Source organism: Pangasianodon hypophthalmus, chromosome 23 (assembly GCF_027358585.1).
Source record: "Pangasianodon hypophthalmus isolate fPanHyp1 chromosome 23, fPanHyp1.pri, whole genome shotgun sequence".
Lineage (NCBI taxonomy): Eukaryota > Metazoa > Chordata > Actinopteri > Siluriformes > Pangasiidae > Pangasianodon > Pangasianodon hypophthalmus.
Window position 1 is genome coordinate 13,474,772 of NC_069732.1, and position 22,581 is coordinate 13,497,352.

The 22,581-nt window shown below is 37.3% G+C and overlaps 1 protein-coding gene across 3 annotated transcripts in view; it reads right to left on the reverse strand.

The window, feature by feature from the left end:
• The window catches only part of csmd3b (CUB and Sushi multiple domains 3b), a 407,371-nt gene that overhangs the window by 276,344 nt on the left and 108,446 nt on the right, over positions 1–22,581 (reverse strand). For all 3 annotated transcript variants that reach the window (XM_053228561.1, XM_053228560.1, XM_026929912.3), the window contains exon 4: positions 15,329–15,523. In XM_053228561.1, the coding sequence (XP_053084536.1) occupies positions 15,329–15,523 (195 nt within the window). The remainder of the gene's footprint in view (positions 1–15,328; positions 15,524–22,581) is intronic.

Sequence of the window (22,581 nt, forward strand, 5' to 3'; positions counted from 1 at the left end):
GGTGCCACTGGCAAGCTGTGTCTGCCTTCTGTCACCTTTGGGCTGACTCCCATTGTGTCTTATCAGCTGACAGGTTGGCGAGACGCACGCGACCCCACTGTCAACCTGGTAAGCCTCAGAGACATGTGTTTGCACTAAAGATTGGCTCTGTGTTTAAGCAAGCAGTAGTAGGTGGCACAGATTCAGCCCTGAACATCAAGCCAAGTGCACAATGCTGTAATCCCCCCAACTAGTAGTAGTATATCTCTGTGAACGATTGGGCAATTTTGTCTGCACAGATATGTTAACAAAAGGTGCTAATCATAGAAGACAAACATGTCCTTCTTTTAAAAATTGGATTTGATGTTAGTTGCAAAGGATTAGCAAATTCCTGCCCATATGCTGTCTGCATTTAAAGAAAGTTCTGTGTGGGCTGTGCTTCTAAGAATCACAGTATGGTGGTGCTGCTAAATTTAAATGTAGCCAGGAAAGTTTCATGCTGTTTCTTTGAATGTTTTATCCTTCACCTCATTCTCAGCAGGGCTGTGCTGGTGCACCAGCATTAGTCATTGCCGTGCAATCACCAAACCAATCACTGGTCTCGTATCAGAGAGCATGCCTTCCCAACACCCACTTCCATTACACGTTTCCATTTGGTTCTTCCTCTCCTTTTCTCATTTATTCTGCTCTGTTCAGGCAAAAGTATACCTGCCTTAGTCAACGTGTCTACCCTGTGATAGGTGTTTAAATGGAGTGTCAAGAGGCATAAGGAAACCTTTGATGGATCACATTGCAATTAGTGTCAAAGCAAAGGGAATCCAGAAAAAAAATCTGGCCTTAGAATAATTTTTTTTTTCATCTGTATCGCCTCACTGCCCAATACAACCTCAGCTCACAAAACAGTTCCCACGTTCAAGTGTCGACAGCTGTAGAGGATATGTGGGTGATGAGCTTGAAGTAACTACAGCAGACACACCATAAGCAAGCAGTTTGGAGAACCCTGATCATCATCAAAGGCAGGACCGAAAGTCTTGGTCTCCATGGGCAAAACAACAGGATTAGAAATGTTCTGTGGAGGCCTCTGGCATTGGAACATCATCTGTTGTTCATTTTGGCTTTCAAGTCAATCGTTTTATAAAGCTTGTTTTTCCATTAGATGCTCATTGGGGTTTAGCTTTCACTGGGATACCATTAATACATTTTTCTTGCCAGTTCTGTCTTTGATCTGCAGGCTAAAATATTTTATCCATTACAATCCAATGCTTAAATTTAAACATTTTAGCAACTTGCTCTCAGCAAATTCCTTTTTTGCATTAGATATTGCTTAAGAGAGAAGTTATGTAGAGATATCACATGATCTACATCACATCTCACTAATAAACAGCAGTTACACTGAACTTAACCCATCTATTGTGCCACATGATACATAAACACAGCAAATGCCATTTGTCCACATGTTGTTTTATTTCCAGAGGTTTTTTTTTTAATAATCTGGTAAAACACAGCTGAGTCTAATCTTAAACATTACTCACACAAAAGCATAAATCATAAATACTGGAGTTTATAGTTATACCATTAAATAAAATTCAATTCAATCTTATTCATATACAGTAGTGCTTTTCAAAAATAGACATGGTCATAAAGCAGCTTTACAGACAATTCTTGCTTGCATACTTGCTACTGTTTACTTTTAGAGTGAAACAAATGAAAAGGTCTGTCATGATTTGTATCTGATTTTTTTTGGCAGCATGCAGTTTGCTTGAGATTGTTATAGACAATTTTCTTGCCTTATTGTCAATGCCACAGAACTAAAAATAGATTTGCAGAGTGGCTTGATTTCATATTCACATTCTTGCCTCAGATTCCGGTGTAGACCAATGTAGTGCATCTCCGCTAATGGAAATCCTAGAAATTCACTGTCAAATTTCTTGACTCCATCCATATGATGCTTTGAAAATTTCATTATTGGCCATTGCCTATGACTTTGATGCTCTTCCACAAAGCCCAGGAGCAGATTTATAGCCTGACATTAAGATTATTATCCAATGTGCACATCATTAACATGATTCACACTGGATTCTTTCTCTCAACTAAATGGACTTAACATGGCAAGTGCCAAATGGATTATTAAACCATTTTTGCTTATGCATAAGCAGCAGACACTGAATATAATGTCATCAGTACATGGCAGAAGGAGATATGGTTTATCCACCATTCATGCCTTAGACTGATAGTCCATGAGCAGGGTTTGATTTCCCCACTAAAAATGAAGAAGGATAGAAAAGACAAATGGCACTTTAAATTGGCCCAGTTGATGCATTAGTTTCTGGGACGTGCGCTTTCAATGAATGATAAATGACAATTAAAAGTGATGAGTGAAATGAATATTGAATATAAATGTTTAGAGATGGATGGCATGTCGAGTCCTCCAACAAAGCCAGGCAAGTCAGCATTCTCTCGTAGTGATGAAAGAGAAGCCTGAATGAGACTTTGACGCCTTTTGTCTCAGTAAAGTCTTTGAGTGTGTTCATTAGGTATTAATGGTTAATAATCAGAGCTTCTGATGAAAAGATAGGGAAATGAGTTCATACTTTTCCCATGCCTGTCTTATAAGGCTTTTATGATTGTAATGGATTGTGTCAAATCAGATTGAAAGTCAATGGATGACATCCTATATAATATTTCTCAACACTCACAGTATCCGAGAAAAAGGAAAAGAATGGAGAGAAAAAAAAAGACCATAAGGGTGTACATGATGTATGGGCTTTACAACGTCAGTGATAAGACATTGTTCTTCTGATTATAGCGCAGTCTTCAAGCAACAAAATAGTTGTCTACCTCCAGTGGGAGATTATCTGTTTAATCTTTCTAAGACTGATTAATGTTGCTTAAAAATTAATAGTCTGTTAACATCTTACATAATAGTTCAGCTTCAGAGTTGCAGCACAAAGAAAGCTGTGATGTATGAATTGATATCCATTAAATAGGAAAGGTATTAAATCACGCAAAACAAGGCTGAAGGCATGAAAAAAATGAAGCCATTAAAAATGACAAACATCCACAGAGACTACTTGTGTGTCTGCTAAAATTAAACTTTCTCCAGTTAAGAATGAATTTAAAAAATGATACTTAACATAAAAAAGTTTGAGTTCTACAGATCCATTATACTGTACATTTATAGCTATTATCTTTATGGACATTCTACATTTCCAAAGCCAGTTTCCATTGCAAGTGTCTAGGTCTGTCTAAGACTGTCCATGCCATGCATACCACTCAACTAGCATTGCACCTGACTTTCACACTTCATCTTACTGGTGGTGCACCCACAAGATGGCGTGAAGTCACCATTTCATGCTGAGCCAGACGTGGGTTTATGTGGGTAGCCTGGACGCTCACTTGTGAACACCATCCCCTGGCCTGGCTCCAGGGGGGTGCCCAAGTAAACTTAATCCAGATAAGGTACTTTTAGTTTTTTTGTATCTTTCATAAGGCTCATTAGGGTCACTCTTTTTCTGACCCTCCCCTCGTATCTGTTCACTAATGGTGCCCCTACTCTGAGCATTAAACTCCTGGTGACATAACCCTGAGGTTCACTGACGTACATAATCTCCTTCACCACGACAAGGTCTCAATCCACAAAGGAGTTTAAGTACCTTGTGAAAAAGACAGCATGAGATCTAGTCAGGATCTAGTCAGTGTTATATGTTGGTGAAGCATGGGCTCAGTTTATAGACGAAGTTCTCTGTTTAGAAATCAACCTACATCCCTTTCCTCGTCTATGAGCATGAGCTATAAGTAGTGACCAAATGAATAAGGTTGCTAGTACATGTTGCAAAAGTGAGGTTCCTCTGCAGGGCTGCTGGGCTTATTCTCCGAATCAAGAGGAACCAGCTGAGGTGGTTTGGGCTCCTTATGAGAACACCCTATGGTCAGCCCCTGCTAGAACTGTATCCGACATGTCCCACTGGACGGAGAGCCCAGGGCAGACCCAGAACCTGCTGCGAGAGAGATTACATCTCACAGTTAGATGTCTGGATGATCCCCCAGGAGGAGCTGTAATCTCTGGCCATGGACATAGAAGTCTGGGCTGATGTTCTCAGCGTGTTGCCACAGCAACCACCACCAGGAAAAGTCAAAGGAGAACGAATGAATTAATTAAAAAAATTCTCTTTACTGCAGCAAAAAGGAGGGACTGATTAATGTAGCATCACTTGCTGCATGCTATTCTCCAAGTTATTGTTTGCTGATGTTTCCATTGAAATCTGCATCAGTGTCGGAACATTTTGCTCAGGTTATGATGGGAGAAGTTTTAAAACACCCTAGACAAATTGTTTCTATATTTCCCTTTAGGCTCACTCCCCGTTGTAGGCTGTTGTCAACACTTGTGGCTCCATTACACAGAATGAATAAAATGATCCACATTAATTTATCCTTCATATGCTCAGTGTAGAACAAAGTTGATTAATTATACAATACTTTTATGCTTTTGGTTGATATCAGAATGCACAAGTCTGATGCAGAAACATTGTCATTACTAATAAAGACGTGTTGTGCCAAACTAATCACTCATGTTTATAAGACATGTTTTATTTAAGAATTCATTTGTAAGGCAAATAAAAAGAATGTATATGTTGTGCAATGGTTGTACCCTGCAGCACATTTAAAAGTAGTTATGTGGCCTTCATTTTAAATACTGCATGCAGGCTTTAATATTCAAAATAGCATATGAATATTTAATGCTGCATTCGCCAGGAATCTGTTCTGCTCTGTTGCATTTTGTGTGAAAGCTTGAATATGAGTTCTGCTTTTAAAACAGTTTAGCTAAAGTGGCTAAATAGCTCATTGGTTAATTAAGGGGCAAAATGTCCTTAGAGGCTTATTGATTCTCTCACTCATGCAATGAATATTTACAGGGATTTTCCAGAAGCATTGCTAAGAGTGCCTGACCTTCAAAACTTCTGCTGTACTCTACTCTTTCTTTCTTTCTTTCTTTCTTTTCCATCCTGTCTGCTAGCCCATAACCCACAGCCCATAGTTTAGAGAAACAACCGGTAAACCAGTGACAGAAGAGTGTTTCTTGTAAATTGAGTTTTCTAGCACCTTTATTTTTGAACAGTAGCCTACATCATTTCACAGAGCTATGTATTTGATATGATATGTAATACAAGAGAAACTGTGCTATAAATACCAGAAATCATAACATATTTGATGTGTTCTAACCTTCCATAAACCATCACTATTTGACAAATACTATGTTGAGAGAGCTTTGCTTGCCCATCATATTGCTTATATGTGGATAAAAGTGTGGAACTGGTGCAAAAGATAGCAGAAACCCAATACATAATTTATGACATACTATACAAGCCAGAAAGGCAGGAACACACTGGAGTGATAAACCGAAATACTCAGTGCAAGGACTTTTTTTTTTCCCACAATGATCATAGTTTAAGGCCTTTTGCACATAATGCTTCTGTTTTTTTTCCCTTTCCACAAAACAAGTTCAAGTTCAGTAAATTATTCATCACTTATTTGAACTCAATTCAAAAGTGGCAGTATGATAAAACACACATTAAAGACCTGACAAGCATCCTGCCCTTTCTTTCTTTCTTTTTCTACAACATATCTACAAGTATGACAGAGAAGAGTTCAAGGTGAAGCTATTACCAGATTTTTAAAAATATCTGATGAGATTGTCACAACATGCAACTTTTACTGAAGTATCCACTGAGATAGATGCACAGCAAACACCGTACTCTGGCAATACAGTTAAACTTTTGGGATTATGTGTATTTTTAGGAAACTGATGTAGAAAAAGTATGTGACTTTTATACATCACTTTCATGGCCTCAGGTTTTACGACAGTGAGAAACCCTTCCACTACATTCTACTAGTCATGTTTCATGTTTTTAAATGCGTTATAAAATGTAACACCTGTGAAATCTCACAGTTTCACCTGACAAAGATCCTCTCTGGATCACAACTTTGTCCTTTTAAAATTCAGGATATCATGAAAAAATAAGACCCTATTTCTTTCTGAAATCGATTTTTCAGGCACTGTAAAATCATAACTAATCGTAATCTATGCTTGCTCTATTAAAAGATCAATTACAGTCAGCTGCAGAATTATCTGCACCATTAAAAAAAATGAGCAAAGTAAATATATAACACACATAATCTCTTCCTGCAATGTCCAACAAAACTGAAGACATGTGTAGGGGGGTCTTCGTCCAGTTCTCCATGCAAAAAGATTTCTTTACATTATCTGTTTTGCACATTTGCTGTATTGTTCAATTCAGACCACACATTTTGAACATACTCAGATCCAGAACCTGACAATTTTTTGTGTGCTGATTTTGATGTTTGGGGTGATTATCATGTTGAAGGATCCATCTACAGCCAAGATTTTCCTCTCCTGCCAGAGACAAGCAGGTTTTGTGATGCCATCAATATTCACAAGAAGCCCTGGGGGACCAGCCATTGCTCATATGTATGCTCATGCATCCAATTCCTGGAACATCCTGGAAATTTGGAATATCTTCCAGGCGCCCTGATTGGGCCTCATTTCATACTCCGCAGGGTTTGAAATTGTCCCTACTGCCAACACGCCCCATCTAACTGACAAGCTCATTAATAATAAGATTTTATTAATAATCCATCCATCCACCCATCCCACATTTTACAAACTGAGTTTCTTAAGTATACTTCAACCCTAAGCTCTGTCTTATCCAGGGAAGGAAAAGCCCTTTCTTAAGGAAGGGATTCGAAGCAGAAAAAAGAGGCAGACAGATCTTGAGAGCAAAGTACACTTTTTTTAAAGTGACACTTAGTTTGTGAATGTTGTAAGAACACATTCCCTGCTGGCCCTGAAGTTTACCTGAAAACTTCGAAAGTGCTGAGACATGCCAATTGAATTATTCTCTGGTTGAATTCGTGTTTCGTTCACAACAGATGTGGAGTTGTCAGCACAGAGAACCTGGCTCAGATTGAAGGTGGAAATTTGTTAAGTCCATAAATGAAATCGACCACAAAAGGCTATCAGTTACCAAGCCAGCCACCAGTTTTAGCATTTAACTAGGGCAAAAGATGTTGCAATATGACAGAGTGCATCAGTATTTCAGGGACGGAGCACTTATTGTTAAAGGTGTTAGTCTGTGGTTTTGGTTAAATTGTTATTATGTCTGTGAGCTGCCTGATATTTGTTAGTGCTTTTTCATAGAACACTTTAGGATACTTTCAAGATGACTATTTCTGTGATATGCTGTGTTCATACTAGGAAAGCATAACACTTTTATCTCTGTTATTGCAGAGACAAATATGACATTGTTATGGATAAATCCATTATCTGGTCCAAACTTGTACAGGGTACATCAATATTGATGGATTCATGAGCCAGTCAAGAAGTGCATGCACATTAAGTGTGCACAACATTAAGCAGACTGGTTTTAGAGGTAGCCTTGCACATATAATCTGCTGTTAGCATTAATATTCCTCTTTTGGGAGCATGGATGTATTTAGAAGTGCAGTATTAATGGTGTATTTAGTAATGACCTGTGCAAACAGAGCACATGCTCTGGCAGATCACATGATATCACATTATATGTATATATATATATATATATATATATATATATATATATATATATAAGGTTGTTTCTACAATGAATCATGCATTTAACCATTCCAGGTTTCTTTGACAATGACTGCGTTTTGCTCTTAACAGAGTGACAGGGCTGAATGAAATGTGATTAAGCATCAACAGCCATGCTAATGGCATGAGGATTTTAAGAACATCCTAATGATTTACTTGTTCCCCCATTTATAATTTATTTTCAAGCTATATTTGGGGTAACTGTGTTGTACTTTCAAAGTGACCTTGACAGTAAATATTGAAAATAAAGAAACACAAGAGAATGTACTTTACTTATTTCCATGATCTTCAGGAAATTTGGATGGTGCAAATTCCTGTATACATTTGACTTGCCAATTCCAATTATTTCATAGAGATGAAATGTTCAGGTAACAGGGTTGAGTGAATGTTTTCAGAATAAAATGGACTTTTTCATAACCTATAATGGATAACTCATTGAAAAATGCTGTTGAAAGCATGAATAGTTAAATTCACAAATTTTTAAAAGTATTTTGATGGTTATATTTCAAGGTAAAGTGTAGTCATAATGGGCTGGGACAGGAAAAATGCTTTCTAAGTGCTGAAGATAATAAAAATAATGTTTTAAGCTATTTATCGGAAACATGCAAATAGTGTCGTTTTGAAAAACACTTTGGCTTTACTTAACATATATTTGTAAAAGTAATATCAGCAGGACACAGATGGCGCACCAATTGTCGAATCACCTATAAGCTTGAGTCTGTCAGCCTCTAAATACAACTGAGCTAGTTCACACTTTGTCAGACGTCTGATGCTGGCCAATTACATAATAATGTGATTCTTTGTACACTTAGTTCATATGAATATATCATTAACGTTTACAACAATATCTAGTGGACTAAACAAAATTATGGTCTTGGACATTAACGTTTTAGTTTAGATAGCGATGGAGAAGCTTTTAATTCAAATAGTATTAGCATTAACACGAAATGTTTTGGTTCCTGCAAAGGAAGCACCTATTGATGAAACTAGATTCTGACTACAGACAAAAGCACAACCCCATTTTTGACATGTAACAAGCAGCTTAATCTTGACCTGGCACTTACTTTTACACTTCACAAACCTTTATGTGGCATCACTGTAGAGCATTTACCACGTCAGTAACTACATTATTCAAGGCTTCCATAAGATGATGGTAAGCTGTCAGATCACATGATCACATATCCGCCAAGTCACGCCTGGTTCTAGTAATTACATAAGGTTTAGGATGTTAGATCCCTTTTTATACAGGGCTGCCCAAGTACTGTGGGATTGGATGGGGATTTGCAACTTTAAGCAGATGGTCTCCATGGTCAAAAACTAAACAGGGATTTCTGCATGGAGCATTGCAACCTCTTTAATATCAAGCACATGTCAAAATTAGTCTAGTATCAATGGTAAAACTATGGTAAAATTTTCTGAAGTATATTGTGCTTTGAGGAATCCTGTCTGACAAAATGGGATCATTTGTAGCACTTTAACCTGGATATTTGTGCCATGAGTATCCATGCACTCTAAATAGAAGGTATTCAGAGACACAGGTGGTCATAGCTAGAGGTCTATAGTTTCTATTATGCACAATGATTCAGCTATTATAGATAATTAACCTGACCACTTTAATGCCATACATGCAGGGAGGTCTTTTTTTTTTTTTTCTAAAAACATTTTTGCATCTCTCAGCATTTGCAGAGCTACCTTTGCCAAGATGCATGTTTAGATTTGCTTCTGCAGAACTGCATACCTAAGCAGAAATTGTACATCTGCAACACACATTATCATATTTGGGTATAAGATGATAGGTAGTCATATGGATATACTATGTATATATATATTAGGCTCAGACACGGACACTATGTTAAGCCAAATGCCGTTTCCCAAAAGTATGTCTGAAGCATGAAAAGGCAACGAGGGCAGCCAATGATAAATAGCCACTTAAGCTTGTAATGTTCATTTATGTATGAGGCATTACTGGGGCCAAAAAGTCAGACTCCAGATATAAGTGACATTCACAGATGGAGTTATTTTATATCAGTCTGATTAAGAGTATAGAAATCTCTCTTTACGACAGTCCACTTCTCTTGAGTTTACTGGCTTGTTACTGTTGACCTCTACCACAATCTGTAGACATCCAAAAACACATTCCTTATGTATCAGCTGCAAAAGTTTACTGGCCTGGAGTAGCATACTTATTATGTTAATAAAATGCCCTCCAAGCTTGCCTGGAGGATGTCCAGACACAAAATGCCTGTGTTTGGGGCCACAGAAGGCCACATTGATTTTTTTTTTTCTTTTTGAGTTCAGGTCTTTATTCCATTTTGACTTGGCTGTCCAAATAAAGAAAACAAATGCTTTTCTCTGAATTACCATTTAATATATTTGAGTACAAAGTTGCCTTCACTATAAAAAGGCACAAAATGTGACGGCGGAGTACACCCTGGGGTACGAGACATGTATTGATGGTAATGCCTCATAATACCGAGGCTAGGAGTCATCTAGGTTGAACAGACATTCCCAAATCTCTCGCCTTGACCAAGATACCTGTGTAGCAATGCTGTCATGTTGATTTCATACTTTGACATGACAGCCTGCTCAACACTCCCTCAGGCAACAGTGCTCTAAACACACACAGTCAAGCTTCCTTATAAACTTGTAAATTATTTGGACACATCTCCAGCCCTAATTATATGCATTCGCTTCGTAGGTCATGGTGAAAAGCACCTTAACATTTTGGATAATTGGTGTGTATAGGGCCAGTTTAAAGCCCATAATACAAATGTATTCAAAAGTTTTCCCCATGAGGCCTACTTCACAGTTTAGTTTAGCACTTGCCCTCTCCTGCCAACAAAAACAATGTCAATATTCGAATTACAGCAGCATATACATAATACACATAATATAAAAAGAAAAATAAAATAGAACCATGAAAATATGAGTCTTATATTATATTACAGAATATATTATTATATTATATATTACAGAAGACCTAATACAGACGTAATACAGCCAATGTTTATCTGCTGCTCAGTGGTTGAACACATCTGAGCTGTGACTAGCTAGAGAACACAGCAAATAAACTGCGTTTTTAATCTCTGTCAATTGTCATTACCATTAACATTACTTGTGAAGTGACACACAGTCTTTGACACTTTGCTGTAGGCCTATTCAGTCTTCTCCAAAATGTTGGCCTTTTTTGTCTCTTGGCCAAAAGAGACCAAAAGTCCCAATTCTGACCAATTTTCAGTGGCATCCCTACACTGAAAAAAAACTGATTCAGTTAAATAAATATGATAAAAACAAAGCTGTGATTTTTACATAAAAACATAAAATTATTAAAAATGACTTAATGCTTTAAGTTCTTTACTTTATTAATTCATGTAAATATGTGGCTAAAACCCAAAGTGTACATTTTATTTTAATTTAATATTATGTTGCAAGTGCTCACAAAATTAGAAAGAAAAAAAAAATGGAAGTAATGTTTTACATGAACCGAATGCATACTAATGTGGAGGCGTGGTTTTAGAACTCAATTTGCAAATGCATTTGCGGAACTTTAAACTGATTTAATTTTGAGTGTTACGGATGGGTTGTTTTCAATATTGCTTGTTTTGTTCTTGGCTTTAAGGCCTGAGGCTATTGTAAAATGAAAGTGTTTCGGGAAAGTTTTCTCGGTTCACCCTCTTTGTGGTTCTCAGTCAGGTGTATGGTTTGTGTGTGTGTGTGTTAGTTAGTTAAAAAGTTATCAGTTAATATGAATATATTTGTAGATTTTATTTCACACTAAAGAACTCAAAATGTTCTACATTTACACTGACACATGAGCCAAAACATTACTATTATGAGATGAGGGAAGGGGCGGGGCTTCCAGAGAGCATCAGTTAATATTGGAGTATTCACACCTATGTAACCGTCAATCATTCCAGATTCATACGCCAAATGGCTCATCTGCCATTTTTATTATGAAAAAAAAACAAAAAACTTTCCTTTGCCATATCTTTGAGTGATAACTAACATACTCCAATGCTAAAATGTGGAGCTCCTATGCAAAATGTATAAAGATTGGCAAGTCTGATAGAGTCTTTTAAATATTTATTTTCTTAGTATTTTTAAATAGTATTTTACCACTGAAATTCCTTCATGTGACCCAGTTTGAACACTTCTGCCATAAAACATAGTGAAAAGGTTTGTGTCAAAGTTGCTCTTCTGCATCACATTCATTGTTATTCATTTGGAGCTCTGTGAATGAGTAAGAGTTTTAATATCCTGTTAGAATGTCACACATTTGTAGAGTCATGCTGACATTCTGGCTAAATAGTGTATAGGAACAATTTGTGCAATGTGACCACAGATAGTCAAAGATGGAGTCCATTAACCAATTCAAATTGGGAATCCTTTCTTTATATTAACAGTTATGCCTCTATAATGAGACTCATCTATTACTCCTTTTGCTGCTATACACATAAAAAATGAATACATATGATATAGTCTGATAGAATTTGGACAGTTTTTGCTTGTTTTTTGCTGATTCCACCACACAGATTGTCATGAAGCTCCTGTTCTGTGTTGTAAGCACTATGTAATGTATAATGCCCTGCACTGTACTTTAGTCATATGCTTATTGTACTCTGCCTCTTTATTGTTTTATATGTTGTACCACAGTCCTGGAGGAATATTTCATCTCAATTATAAAAGTGGGATGACAGTAAAAAACCTACTTGACTTGAAATGGATTTAGAATGCTATTCAGCAAACTCTCATTTTCAAGCCACAGTGTGCAGTGCAGACAGGTTCAGGTTAACAAGTGGCAAGTGAAATCATTCATCACACAATCAGCAGTGGAAATAAGAAGCAGCAGAGAACAACAAATAATTCCTGAGTGCTTTTAACACCACCAAGCCTGAGTCTGGAGATCCATTTATTACTGAATTTCACCATAATGCTGACATTTGTGGATGCTGTATTGTTAAAGGTTTCTTGATTTAAGGTTTCAATGTTTTTTTTTTTAATACTAATGAATAAACATTTTTTTTTTCTCCATAGGAAGCCATGTCTGCCTTTTCAGATAGAAATCAGGTTGCTAGTGAAGCAGATGGGGGGATACATATGTAACAAAGCTTGAAGGATGCAATCTTTGCTGTCATCCAGAAAAAATATATGAAGCATCCTTTTAAGTAGAGTGCAATCCAATTTTACATACAACTTTTTAAAGGGAAAAAAAAAAACTCCAGTAACAATAGACTATGAAAAAGTCTGTCCAGTATGTCTAGCAATTTCCTGGCTGTGAGAGAGAGTAATTATAGTACCAGAATTACTGGCACAATTCATTAAAATGAGCATAAATGAATATGTGGTATTATGAAAAAAAAGAAAATACAAGGGCATTGTATAGTTTTATTTAAACACCTTATGAAGCAGTGTATTTCTTTTAACAAACTGATCTGCACTTTTGAAATTAATATTTTGACATGCCTGCCCTGCAATGAGTCACTTCCTGTAATGTCTGTTAAGGTTGGAGACACTTGTAGGGACATCTTTATCTACTCCACCACGCACAGCATTGAAGTTCTGTTATATTCTAATGTTTGTGCATGTGGACTTCTTTCTTCAGTTCACACTAGGATTTTCAGTAGGATTCAAATCTGGAGTCTGACATCGTCATTTCAAAACATTCACTTCCTGTTCCTTTATTTCTATGGTGACTTGGAAGCACGTTTAGATCATCATCTTGATAAAAGCTATATACCTATCACTAAATCTGAACCAGGGTTTGGGTTGAAATACCCTGATACTTCATGATGCCATCAAATTTCACTTAAGCACATGAACCACCAATGACAAAACATCACTCATCCACCACCATATTTTACAGTGGCTACATTTTACATTTTATACCAAATATGTTGATAGTGTCAATGACCAACAATTTTTATTTATTGTCTTGTCTGTCCACAACAAACAATGCTAATTGCAGTTTTAATGACATTTTGCAAAGTTCAGGAAGTTCAGGTGCTGCATTTTGTGAGATGTACTTCATATTTTGTTATGGACCTAACTGCACTTAATTATATTTTTTAACTGCTTATGCCTTTGTTTTGGTAGGTCTACAACGATTTGTCTCTTTTGTGTTGTTTTGTGTTGTTCTGTGAGATATATTCTATATACTTTTTTGGTTTTTAACACTTAATCCTAAGGTGCTACCTGATCCAAAATTTCCTGGTAAAGGCTTCCTGAGTCCCTCATAAGCTCAACTACTGGACACTCAAACAGCTTATTTCCTTCTGATTATCTGTAGTAAGTGAGAAATTTTGATACATAAAACCCTGTATGTATTCCCTCCTTCACTTTATCCATCTGCCAGTAACTAAATTCATATCAGCAACACTTCAACACTTTATTTCCCTCGAGCCCAAGACATGCAATGTACATTGCAAGCCACACAGTCTTTTATTCACACTCTTGGCTACATTTTTCTTGCACAAAGCATTCTATAAATTGCAATTTCATTGACAGTGGGTAGTATCACATATGCCAAGATAAATCCCTGTGTGCCATATACATGCTGGCACATGAAACTGCCTCCCATTCCGACTGTGCTCTGGGGTAGGAAGATGTTCCACACTGAAGCACTTTCGCCTATTTGTCATTCTACCTCAGCTACCATGGCAATTTGCCCATCTGAAATGAGCATGATGCAAATGCTATCATCTCTGCTTCATTACAGAATGTAGTCCTAGGGACGTTTGTATAGGTATATAGTACTTATTTAAGAGATCTGATGGCTGATGAAAATTTTAATAGATTTGTTATAGGCTTATATGCTTTATAATGAGAAGATAATTACTTACCCCCCAAACATTTATACAAACATACAAAAGCATACAGGGGTCTTGCCCTTTCCTTGCCTCATCAAGAATCTACCTAATTTTTTTCTTAGGCTATTTATGTCCAGGGTTTTTTTTCTTTTCTTTTTTTTTTAAATGACCTGTTACGTTACTACTACATTACTATTCACAGGAAAGTTGAAAATGTGAAAACTAACATTCCCTTATTAGTGCTGACAATAATGGGATGTCTAAATACAATGGGTGTACAACCTTAGAGTCTCTATAACACTTTAACAACAGAATATCCTTCATTTTAATCAAGTGTTTTCAGAATTTCCATATTCTTCCAACTCTGTAAATGAGTGTCTTTAAATTCCATACTTTTCTAGACTTTCCAGAACTGCGTAAAACCCCTGAAACTTCATACTAAGCCAAGTGACTATACACAGATGACTAAGGTTAGTTGAAATGTAGATTAAAGAACTCATGCAGAGAAGCACACACATCATACGTAAGACCACCACACGAACACCACCCAACAGAAATGGCGTACCGCCTTGGTTATCTAGGCCTTTGGATGATTTATCTAAACAAAGAACTTTGTTCATTTTCACTTTATATGTATATAAACTAGTAGAACATTCTGTATGTATCATCGATGAGAGTATGAGTACTCGTAGTACCTCATATCTAAAACTCTGTATGTATGAACATTCTGTGCAAATCTACATAGGTCACATGAACAGGTTCAAAGCCCTAGAATCACAGAGGACTGTACGCCACTGGCGAGAACACACATATACAATCAGACTCACAAATGCAGTGTATACCGTACATCCCATCATGCAGCAATCACAGAAACAGTGAACTGCTCAGTGCTTACCTCTGCAGATAGGGACAGGGAAGTCCCATACTGCTGCATTGCCTGCATTGGTCACGCAGGTGAGTTGGGGATGGCCATCTAACACATAGCCGCTTACACAGCTGTAGCGGATTTTATCCCCAACATTGAAGCGGGTCCCATACAGGATTCCTTTGGGAGGGACGCCCGGGTTCCCACATGAGCTGCTCTGCAATTCTGAGAATGACAAAGGAGATACTGTAAATCTGCACAAAGTATAATACTCTAATATTTTACTCTGCATTGGCTCGGTATTAAGTAATTTTTCAACAGCAGTGCATATACAGAGACCAGAAAAAGCCTGCCTTGGATACTCCATTCAAAAGTTCCACCCCTGAGTACAAAACAGCCACTTTATGTTGGTTATAGTTCAGTAGATAGTGATGTAAGGACAACAAGTTTTTCAGAATCTCTGACTACAGTTGTAAAACAAGCAGGCTATAGCCTACAGCAAACTAATTTCCACACTACAGTACAATAAAATCAACATTTCGTCATCCTGTGCCTTATTTAAAACCGAACTTTCTGGCTGTAAGTGTATAGACAGTTATTATTCTATTACTCTTCCACACAAGTCCTTGCTTCCAAAAAAAATTATTTCTGTATTGCTTCATAGCACTATTCTGGTCAGGGTAATGGAAGATCCAGAGCCTATCCTGGGAACAGCGGGAGTGAGACGGGAGTACACACTGGATGCTATAACAGTCCATTGCCACGCATCATAAACATACACACACACACACACACACACACAGTCTTTTTCATACTTAGAGGCAAATTAGCACAGCCAATCCACCTCCACAGCCATGTTTTGGAAAGTGGGAGGACATGGGGAGAACATGTGAAACTCAACACAGTGTTACCCAAGCACAGTTTTGAACCAGAGACCTTTATTTATACTTACACTTATTATTATTATTTTTTAAAAAGCAAATGTTAAATTTACAGATTTACTACTATAACTACTACTACTACTGCTACTACTAGTATTACTACTACTACTACCCATGACATTAAAGTAGTGGTAATGACCATTATCCTATTACCAGCAGTGATAGTATGGGTATCTTTTTAGTATGTAGCTGAATAAGAGCTATAAACAATTATGTCTCATTGTAGTTTTGTCAATAAAAGTCTAGATTTAATTTTTGTCTTTCACAGGGGTAGCCATATTGCTTGATACTGGCCATGCATTCAGCATGCCTCAGTAGGACCTCATTGTAACCCAGGCATTGTAAACCTCATCTTACAAAAGCACCAATTTGAGCTTTTATGTTAGTGTTTATAGGCCATAAAATGACACCCCTCTTCAAGTCTTTATGTCTGGACAGCCAACAAGGTTGGCAAAGGTAAATAAGGACTGTCAAAACAATGTAGACATTTGCGGAAGCTAGGAAAGAGCCAAGACCTCCCTTAATGGATGTAGTGTGTATTAATCTGTGGACCACAAGCCAAAGGTTTTCATTTTCTCCTCATCCCTTCTCATCCACTTACAGGAGTACATTCACTCCTTAATCAGATTTTTTTTTTATCACCAGCATCACCATTGTTTTACCAGGGTAAAACAACACCACAGGCACCAGGAAAGCAGCCAAAACAAGAATAAATTCACATGCACCATGGTCGGCATCAAACACACACGCCTAGAGGATGCTGCATACATCAAGCCTCTCAGGCTGGTGGGCAGCTCACTGAGGCGGAATATTAAAAAAGCTGCATGCCAGAGAGGAAGACTAATATGATCTAGGTTCCACTGGAAAAAAAACCCCAAACTATTAAAATGTATACTATATTATTAGTATAGTATATATATATTAAAATATATACTATACTAATAACATAATACTGGCAATGACACTGGCTATGGCTATGATAAAGCAGTTACTTAGGATGAATGAATGAATAAAGAATATTGAATAAATGAACAAAAATAAAGGTAGGCTGAGATGGGGGCTTATGCTTCAGCTTGCCTCCGAGCCACAACCTTAACATGCACAGAGCTGACACATAAGCACCACAATTATTATCATTCATTGCCTCCAACTGACCTTTGCCCTTTCCCTTGGGCCGTACAGTGCCGGCGCATTAATATTCACCCTCCTTGAACTCTTCCGCATTTTGTAGTGTTAAAATCTAAACCTGAAATGCACTTAATTGCCATTGTATTTTGCTAAATTATTTACAAATAAATGTAAAAGTTTAATTTTTTTTGTAAAAAAGTGGATTTCACTTTTGTGCATTTAAAGCATCACATGATCTCAATATCACTACATCTATTCCTGGAAGGTCCCAGAGTTTGTTTCTTGAACAGTCCCATATCTAAACCTTTTAATATCCCACAGAGCACCATTCAATCCATTGTTAAAAAATGGAAAGAATGAAAGAATATAGCACAAACGTCTGGCTGTCTACCAAAAGTCTATGACAGGTTAAAGAGGGGATTAGTCAGGGAAGCACCAAAAATGTACTTTTACCAAAAAGGTAACTCTGAAGGAGCAGGAGAGATACAAAGCTCAAACAGCCAGACGCTCCACAAAAACACACTTTGCCTTGTGTCTTTGGAATTGTTTGCCAGTTAAAAAAAAGTATTTTAACCTGAACTGAAAGCTGTCTCTGCTGCCTGACAACATGTAAACAAGCACCGAGGTAAATGAATATGGGAAAAATAATGCTTTTTAACCATAAAATCCTTTTAGACCAACTAAAACACACTTGGAGACAATCTATAACTGCCTCCAAGTGTACAGATATGCGATCTATATTAAGTCAACAGTAAAATGCATTTGCATAAGCCCTTTTACTGATTTTAACTACGATGTAGTGAAAGCTATAAATGTCCCTGATACGCCAGCAGTTGTGCTCCTTTGCATGAGGTTCAACACCGTATCAGAATCAGCATCAGTTCTACAATGATGAAGATAACATCTATGCTTGCTTACGCCCTTCACCTGTCCATCACGTTCCTCCTCAGTAGCCCTAAAGAGAACGATAAATAATCACTGATGTCCTACAAACATTTAATAGTTTGAGGCTAAGGGTATTAAGCAAATTTATGCACATGCCATGTCTCACTGCTATGTTTTTTTTTGTTTTTGTGGTGTATTTAAAGCTGTCTGAATCGCAGCTGCCCCCATTCCACATCCTTCAGTGACACTGTTGTACGTTTGGCATTAGTTTTCTTTTTGAGAAAAAAAAAATTAGCATGTACAGTGTGGAGTAAACTAATGGTTGTTACATGCCACTCATGCAATACAGTCATGGCACTTATTGTACTGGCCCGGTGTGAATTCAGATAAGACACAAATGTAGGAAACTTTGTCGTCACCATCCACAATATTGCCATACTGGTCCAAGTTAAACAGGACACAAACTAAAATAACAACCAAGAGCAGGTGGTTGGAGAGGATTTATCATGTGTGGCAGACATATTCATTCATACAAGACCTCCAGGACCATACGATTAAGACTCTCAACACATTCAACATTCTACATTAAGCAATCCAGGCAAGAGCACTGCAATCCTCTACAACATGATGATGACAACATTTTAATCAATGAGCACATTTCAACCAGATGATGTTTCGAAAGGAATTATGAAGTATGACGATTTTTGCTACCACACTTCACTAGAATGTCATCTTAAAACAGAAATGATAGCAAAAGCCAAGAGCTCTTTAGAGTGAGGAAATTTAAACGAATGTTCCCTTTTTCTCACTTCAGATATCAGACCTTGTGCCTAGGATGGAGCAGTCAGTCGTAGGTTTGATTGAGGATGGAATGGGAAATGGGCTCTTAGCAGTGGAATTACACTTTCTCTCTCTTTCTCTTATCTGCAAGGCCTGGTTGAGGCTGGTCATCCATCTCAGTCTGCCTGCGACATGTGCAGCAATATGCTGGACCTTGCCAAGAATCTTCCTTAGTGACAGGGCATTTTCCCTTCAATGTGTATTATAGAGTCCATCAATTGCATTTGCCAACATCACTGTTCCTTCGGCTGTACTGGTAAGTTAAAATCTGGTCTAACATCAAGGAAAGATGGAAATAGAAGACCCATTGCTTATGAGTTGCCCCAGGAGTTTCACACTGGAAAGGATATGGAAGTGATACACTTGATAAACATGAACATATTGCAATGCTATCACTATAAACTTCTGCGCCATAATCACTAATTATTTTTTTAGTGCCACTATAGTTACTTTTTAGCTGGTTAACATAATAGCAATGCAACTGCACAAAAAGGAGCTTCATAATTACCCATGGTAGTAAAAAATACCTGAATCACCTTAAACACTGTATATGAATATGACCCTAACATTAAACTTTTAAATATCCTGCTTAGTATTCAGTTATTCAGCATACAGTGTTTGGAATACAGTCCAAGCACCCATAAGGGAATAGAATAAATAGAATGTCTGTTTCTCTGTGGCATTCAGATGTAGCATATATAATTTTAGCTTGCTTGGAAAAAGAACTGTAGAGATCATGTGCCTACTGTCTGACTAGAGTCTAGTCTGTACATACCATTCAACTTTCATGATGATTGGCCAGTGTAAAGCCTGCTAAAAGTCAGCTGGCTATTGGATAGGGATCAGGTCCCCTTGGTGCTTGGACCCCTCATTACTAAGTAACTAATAGCAGATATATGAATTTACAATTGGGAAATTCATACATGGACCTACTGACATATAATAGGAGGACACGGAACAACAGCAAACATTAAAATATAAAATTAAAACTATCTGCACAATCCAAGACGTTGGCTGAATTTGAACAGTTGTCTCATCCTATCAGTGCAAGGAAGTACTGCGGAGAGCGTAACGTAGTGCCTCTGGCTCTTTCTGCCACACTGTCAAAGAGTGGCAACTCCAACATAGCCACTGAGAGAGAAAAACAAATAGCTAGTCCCACAGGACAGAATGGCCAGTGAACAGCTCAAGTCAAGAGCAGAAAAAAAACTATTTTCCTCAGCCTTGTCTCTGTAAAAGGACCTTCTGGTGCACAAGACATTAGCAACCAAATTAGGATTTAATAAAGCAAGGAGCCATTACTGCAGCGTCACACTGTCCTGGGAATAGTAAGATCCATATATTCAATTTTATCATATTTTCAGGACTATAAGGAACATTTTTGTGCTCTAGCAGGTGCTTCAACTTATATACTTTTGGACAAAAATGCTATGGTCTGTGTAGTGAAATTGGTATTTTGAAGATGATTCATGTCACTATGTAAGACAAATTTTAAGGAAGAAGTAAGCCAATTCACACTTTATATCCTGATGGTCTAGCTGACAATTTATCGTCTTCTGCCAACCTTTGGTTTGTTTGTAATGGCTCTTGAAATGACCTAATTTAGAGTAAATGTACCTTTGCTGTATTTTGTTGCTTCGCATTATGGTTTCACTGATAAGAAATAACAGAGGCAATGGCAGACGTCAAGGGTTATGTTCAATAATGCACAAAGACAGACATGACAGCCTTATTTTGTGCAGTATAAATGACATGAGCGCGCCTTTAGGTAGGCACACACACACACACACAAGCTACTCTCATCTATTTTAATTCATCATGACTAAAACCAACACTTTACACACCTTGATCATCTCTCTCCTAAAATTGTAAAGATGAGATGAGATAAGGATGTTTTTGTAAATTATTCTAATCAAACAATAATAGAAGAGGAAGAAACATAATTATGTTCTCTCCTGTCACCATCCATCTGCCAAGCAAAAATAAACACAGTCGGTGCTGTCATATAATTTCCTGAAATTCAGTAGAACCTAAAGATCAGCCTTGCAGCTCAATCGTGTATTGATTGGAGACCTAATCTTGTATGGATGGGCTGTGGTGTAGTGTGGTGTCGGGTTCGAACTAAGAGTGACAGACAGCACACTAATGGGCTCGGCATCAGCTGCTCACCTCTACTGCAGTGCCACTTAGTTTGATTCTTATCAAAAGGTAACCAAAAGGGAATGTTAGCTCAATTCTCTAACTAATGGCTGGAAGCGTTTTTGACTTGCCAGTGGTATAATTAATCAAGTTAGGCAATTAAATTTCGAGACGTCTAACATTTTTTTTCCTGAATAAAAATGAATCACTTGGTCAAAATGATATAAACTTGTACACATACTGTATACCCATGTTATTAGACGTGCACTTCAAAGAACAAACACCTTCACACATTTTGTGTAGATCAGTGTGCACTTATGGTTTGATTGATTTATTGACTGACATTGACAGATTGATTGATTGATTGATTTCGTGTTGGATTTAGATTAGTTTAGAACTGAAACCTTCAAGAAACTGCAGTGTTTACCAGAAAGAGTTTTGATCTGCTGTGATCTAAATCTGATCCTGTCTTCCACGCTGTCCTCATGTAATATTTACACTTACACTAGGAAGGTATGCAAATCATAGTATGGGAACAGGAGCAAGACAAAAAGGACCATTCTCAGCCAACAGGATACTAAATATTTTGGATATGGGTGTTCCAGTTGGAGATGAATATAAAACGTTTCAGATGATCAGGGTTCAGCCTGACTTTTCTGAATCTGAGGTACTTTAGTACTGCTGTTATTGGAACAAAGATTTTCACCTTTTTTTCAACAAGTTTGAATAAATCCTTTTTTACCTTTACAAACCCTAATTAGTATTTAGTTTTTTGGGACCTGTAATAAAATCGGAAAATCTTTGTACTGCAACAAATGGCATAAAACAACAAAAACGAGTTTGTCCCTACTAAAATTTCATGTTTCTACAGGCTGTGATACTTTCTGGCAAGACCTGATTAGAGTTTTAGGTAAACAGGACACACCAGTTGCTAAACCAGAAAAAAACAAACATTTACCTCTTTCAGCTATGACTTTGCCACACTTAAAATATGAGCTCTAATATAAAGCATTTCTTTATCTTACATAAGGGTTCCTTAAGTTCCTTTTTGGATGGATAATATTTTTTTTGATTTCTAAAAGTTTTCCATTTAAAAGCATTTGTTGTAGCTTTCTACAAAACAGAAAGAATCCTTGAGTGTATGCTGGTAGGTTTATGCTTCTGATAACATATAATTTGTGGACCCAGCGTTATAAGACTAACATATATAACTATGCCATATATCTGGCATGGCAGATGACATACAGTGTCACTGTCTCTTTATATCCAGATGTATAGAAGCGTCATGGTAGCATTACCATAATTGTCATGATAGCTGCCTTACTCTTTGGCGTCATGACTTATGACACA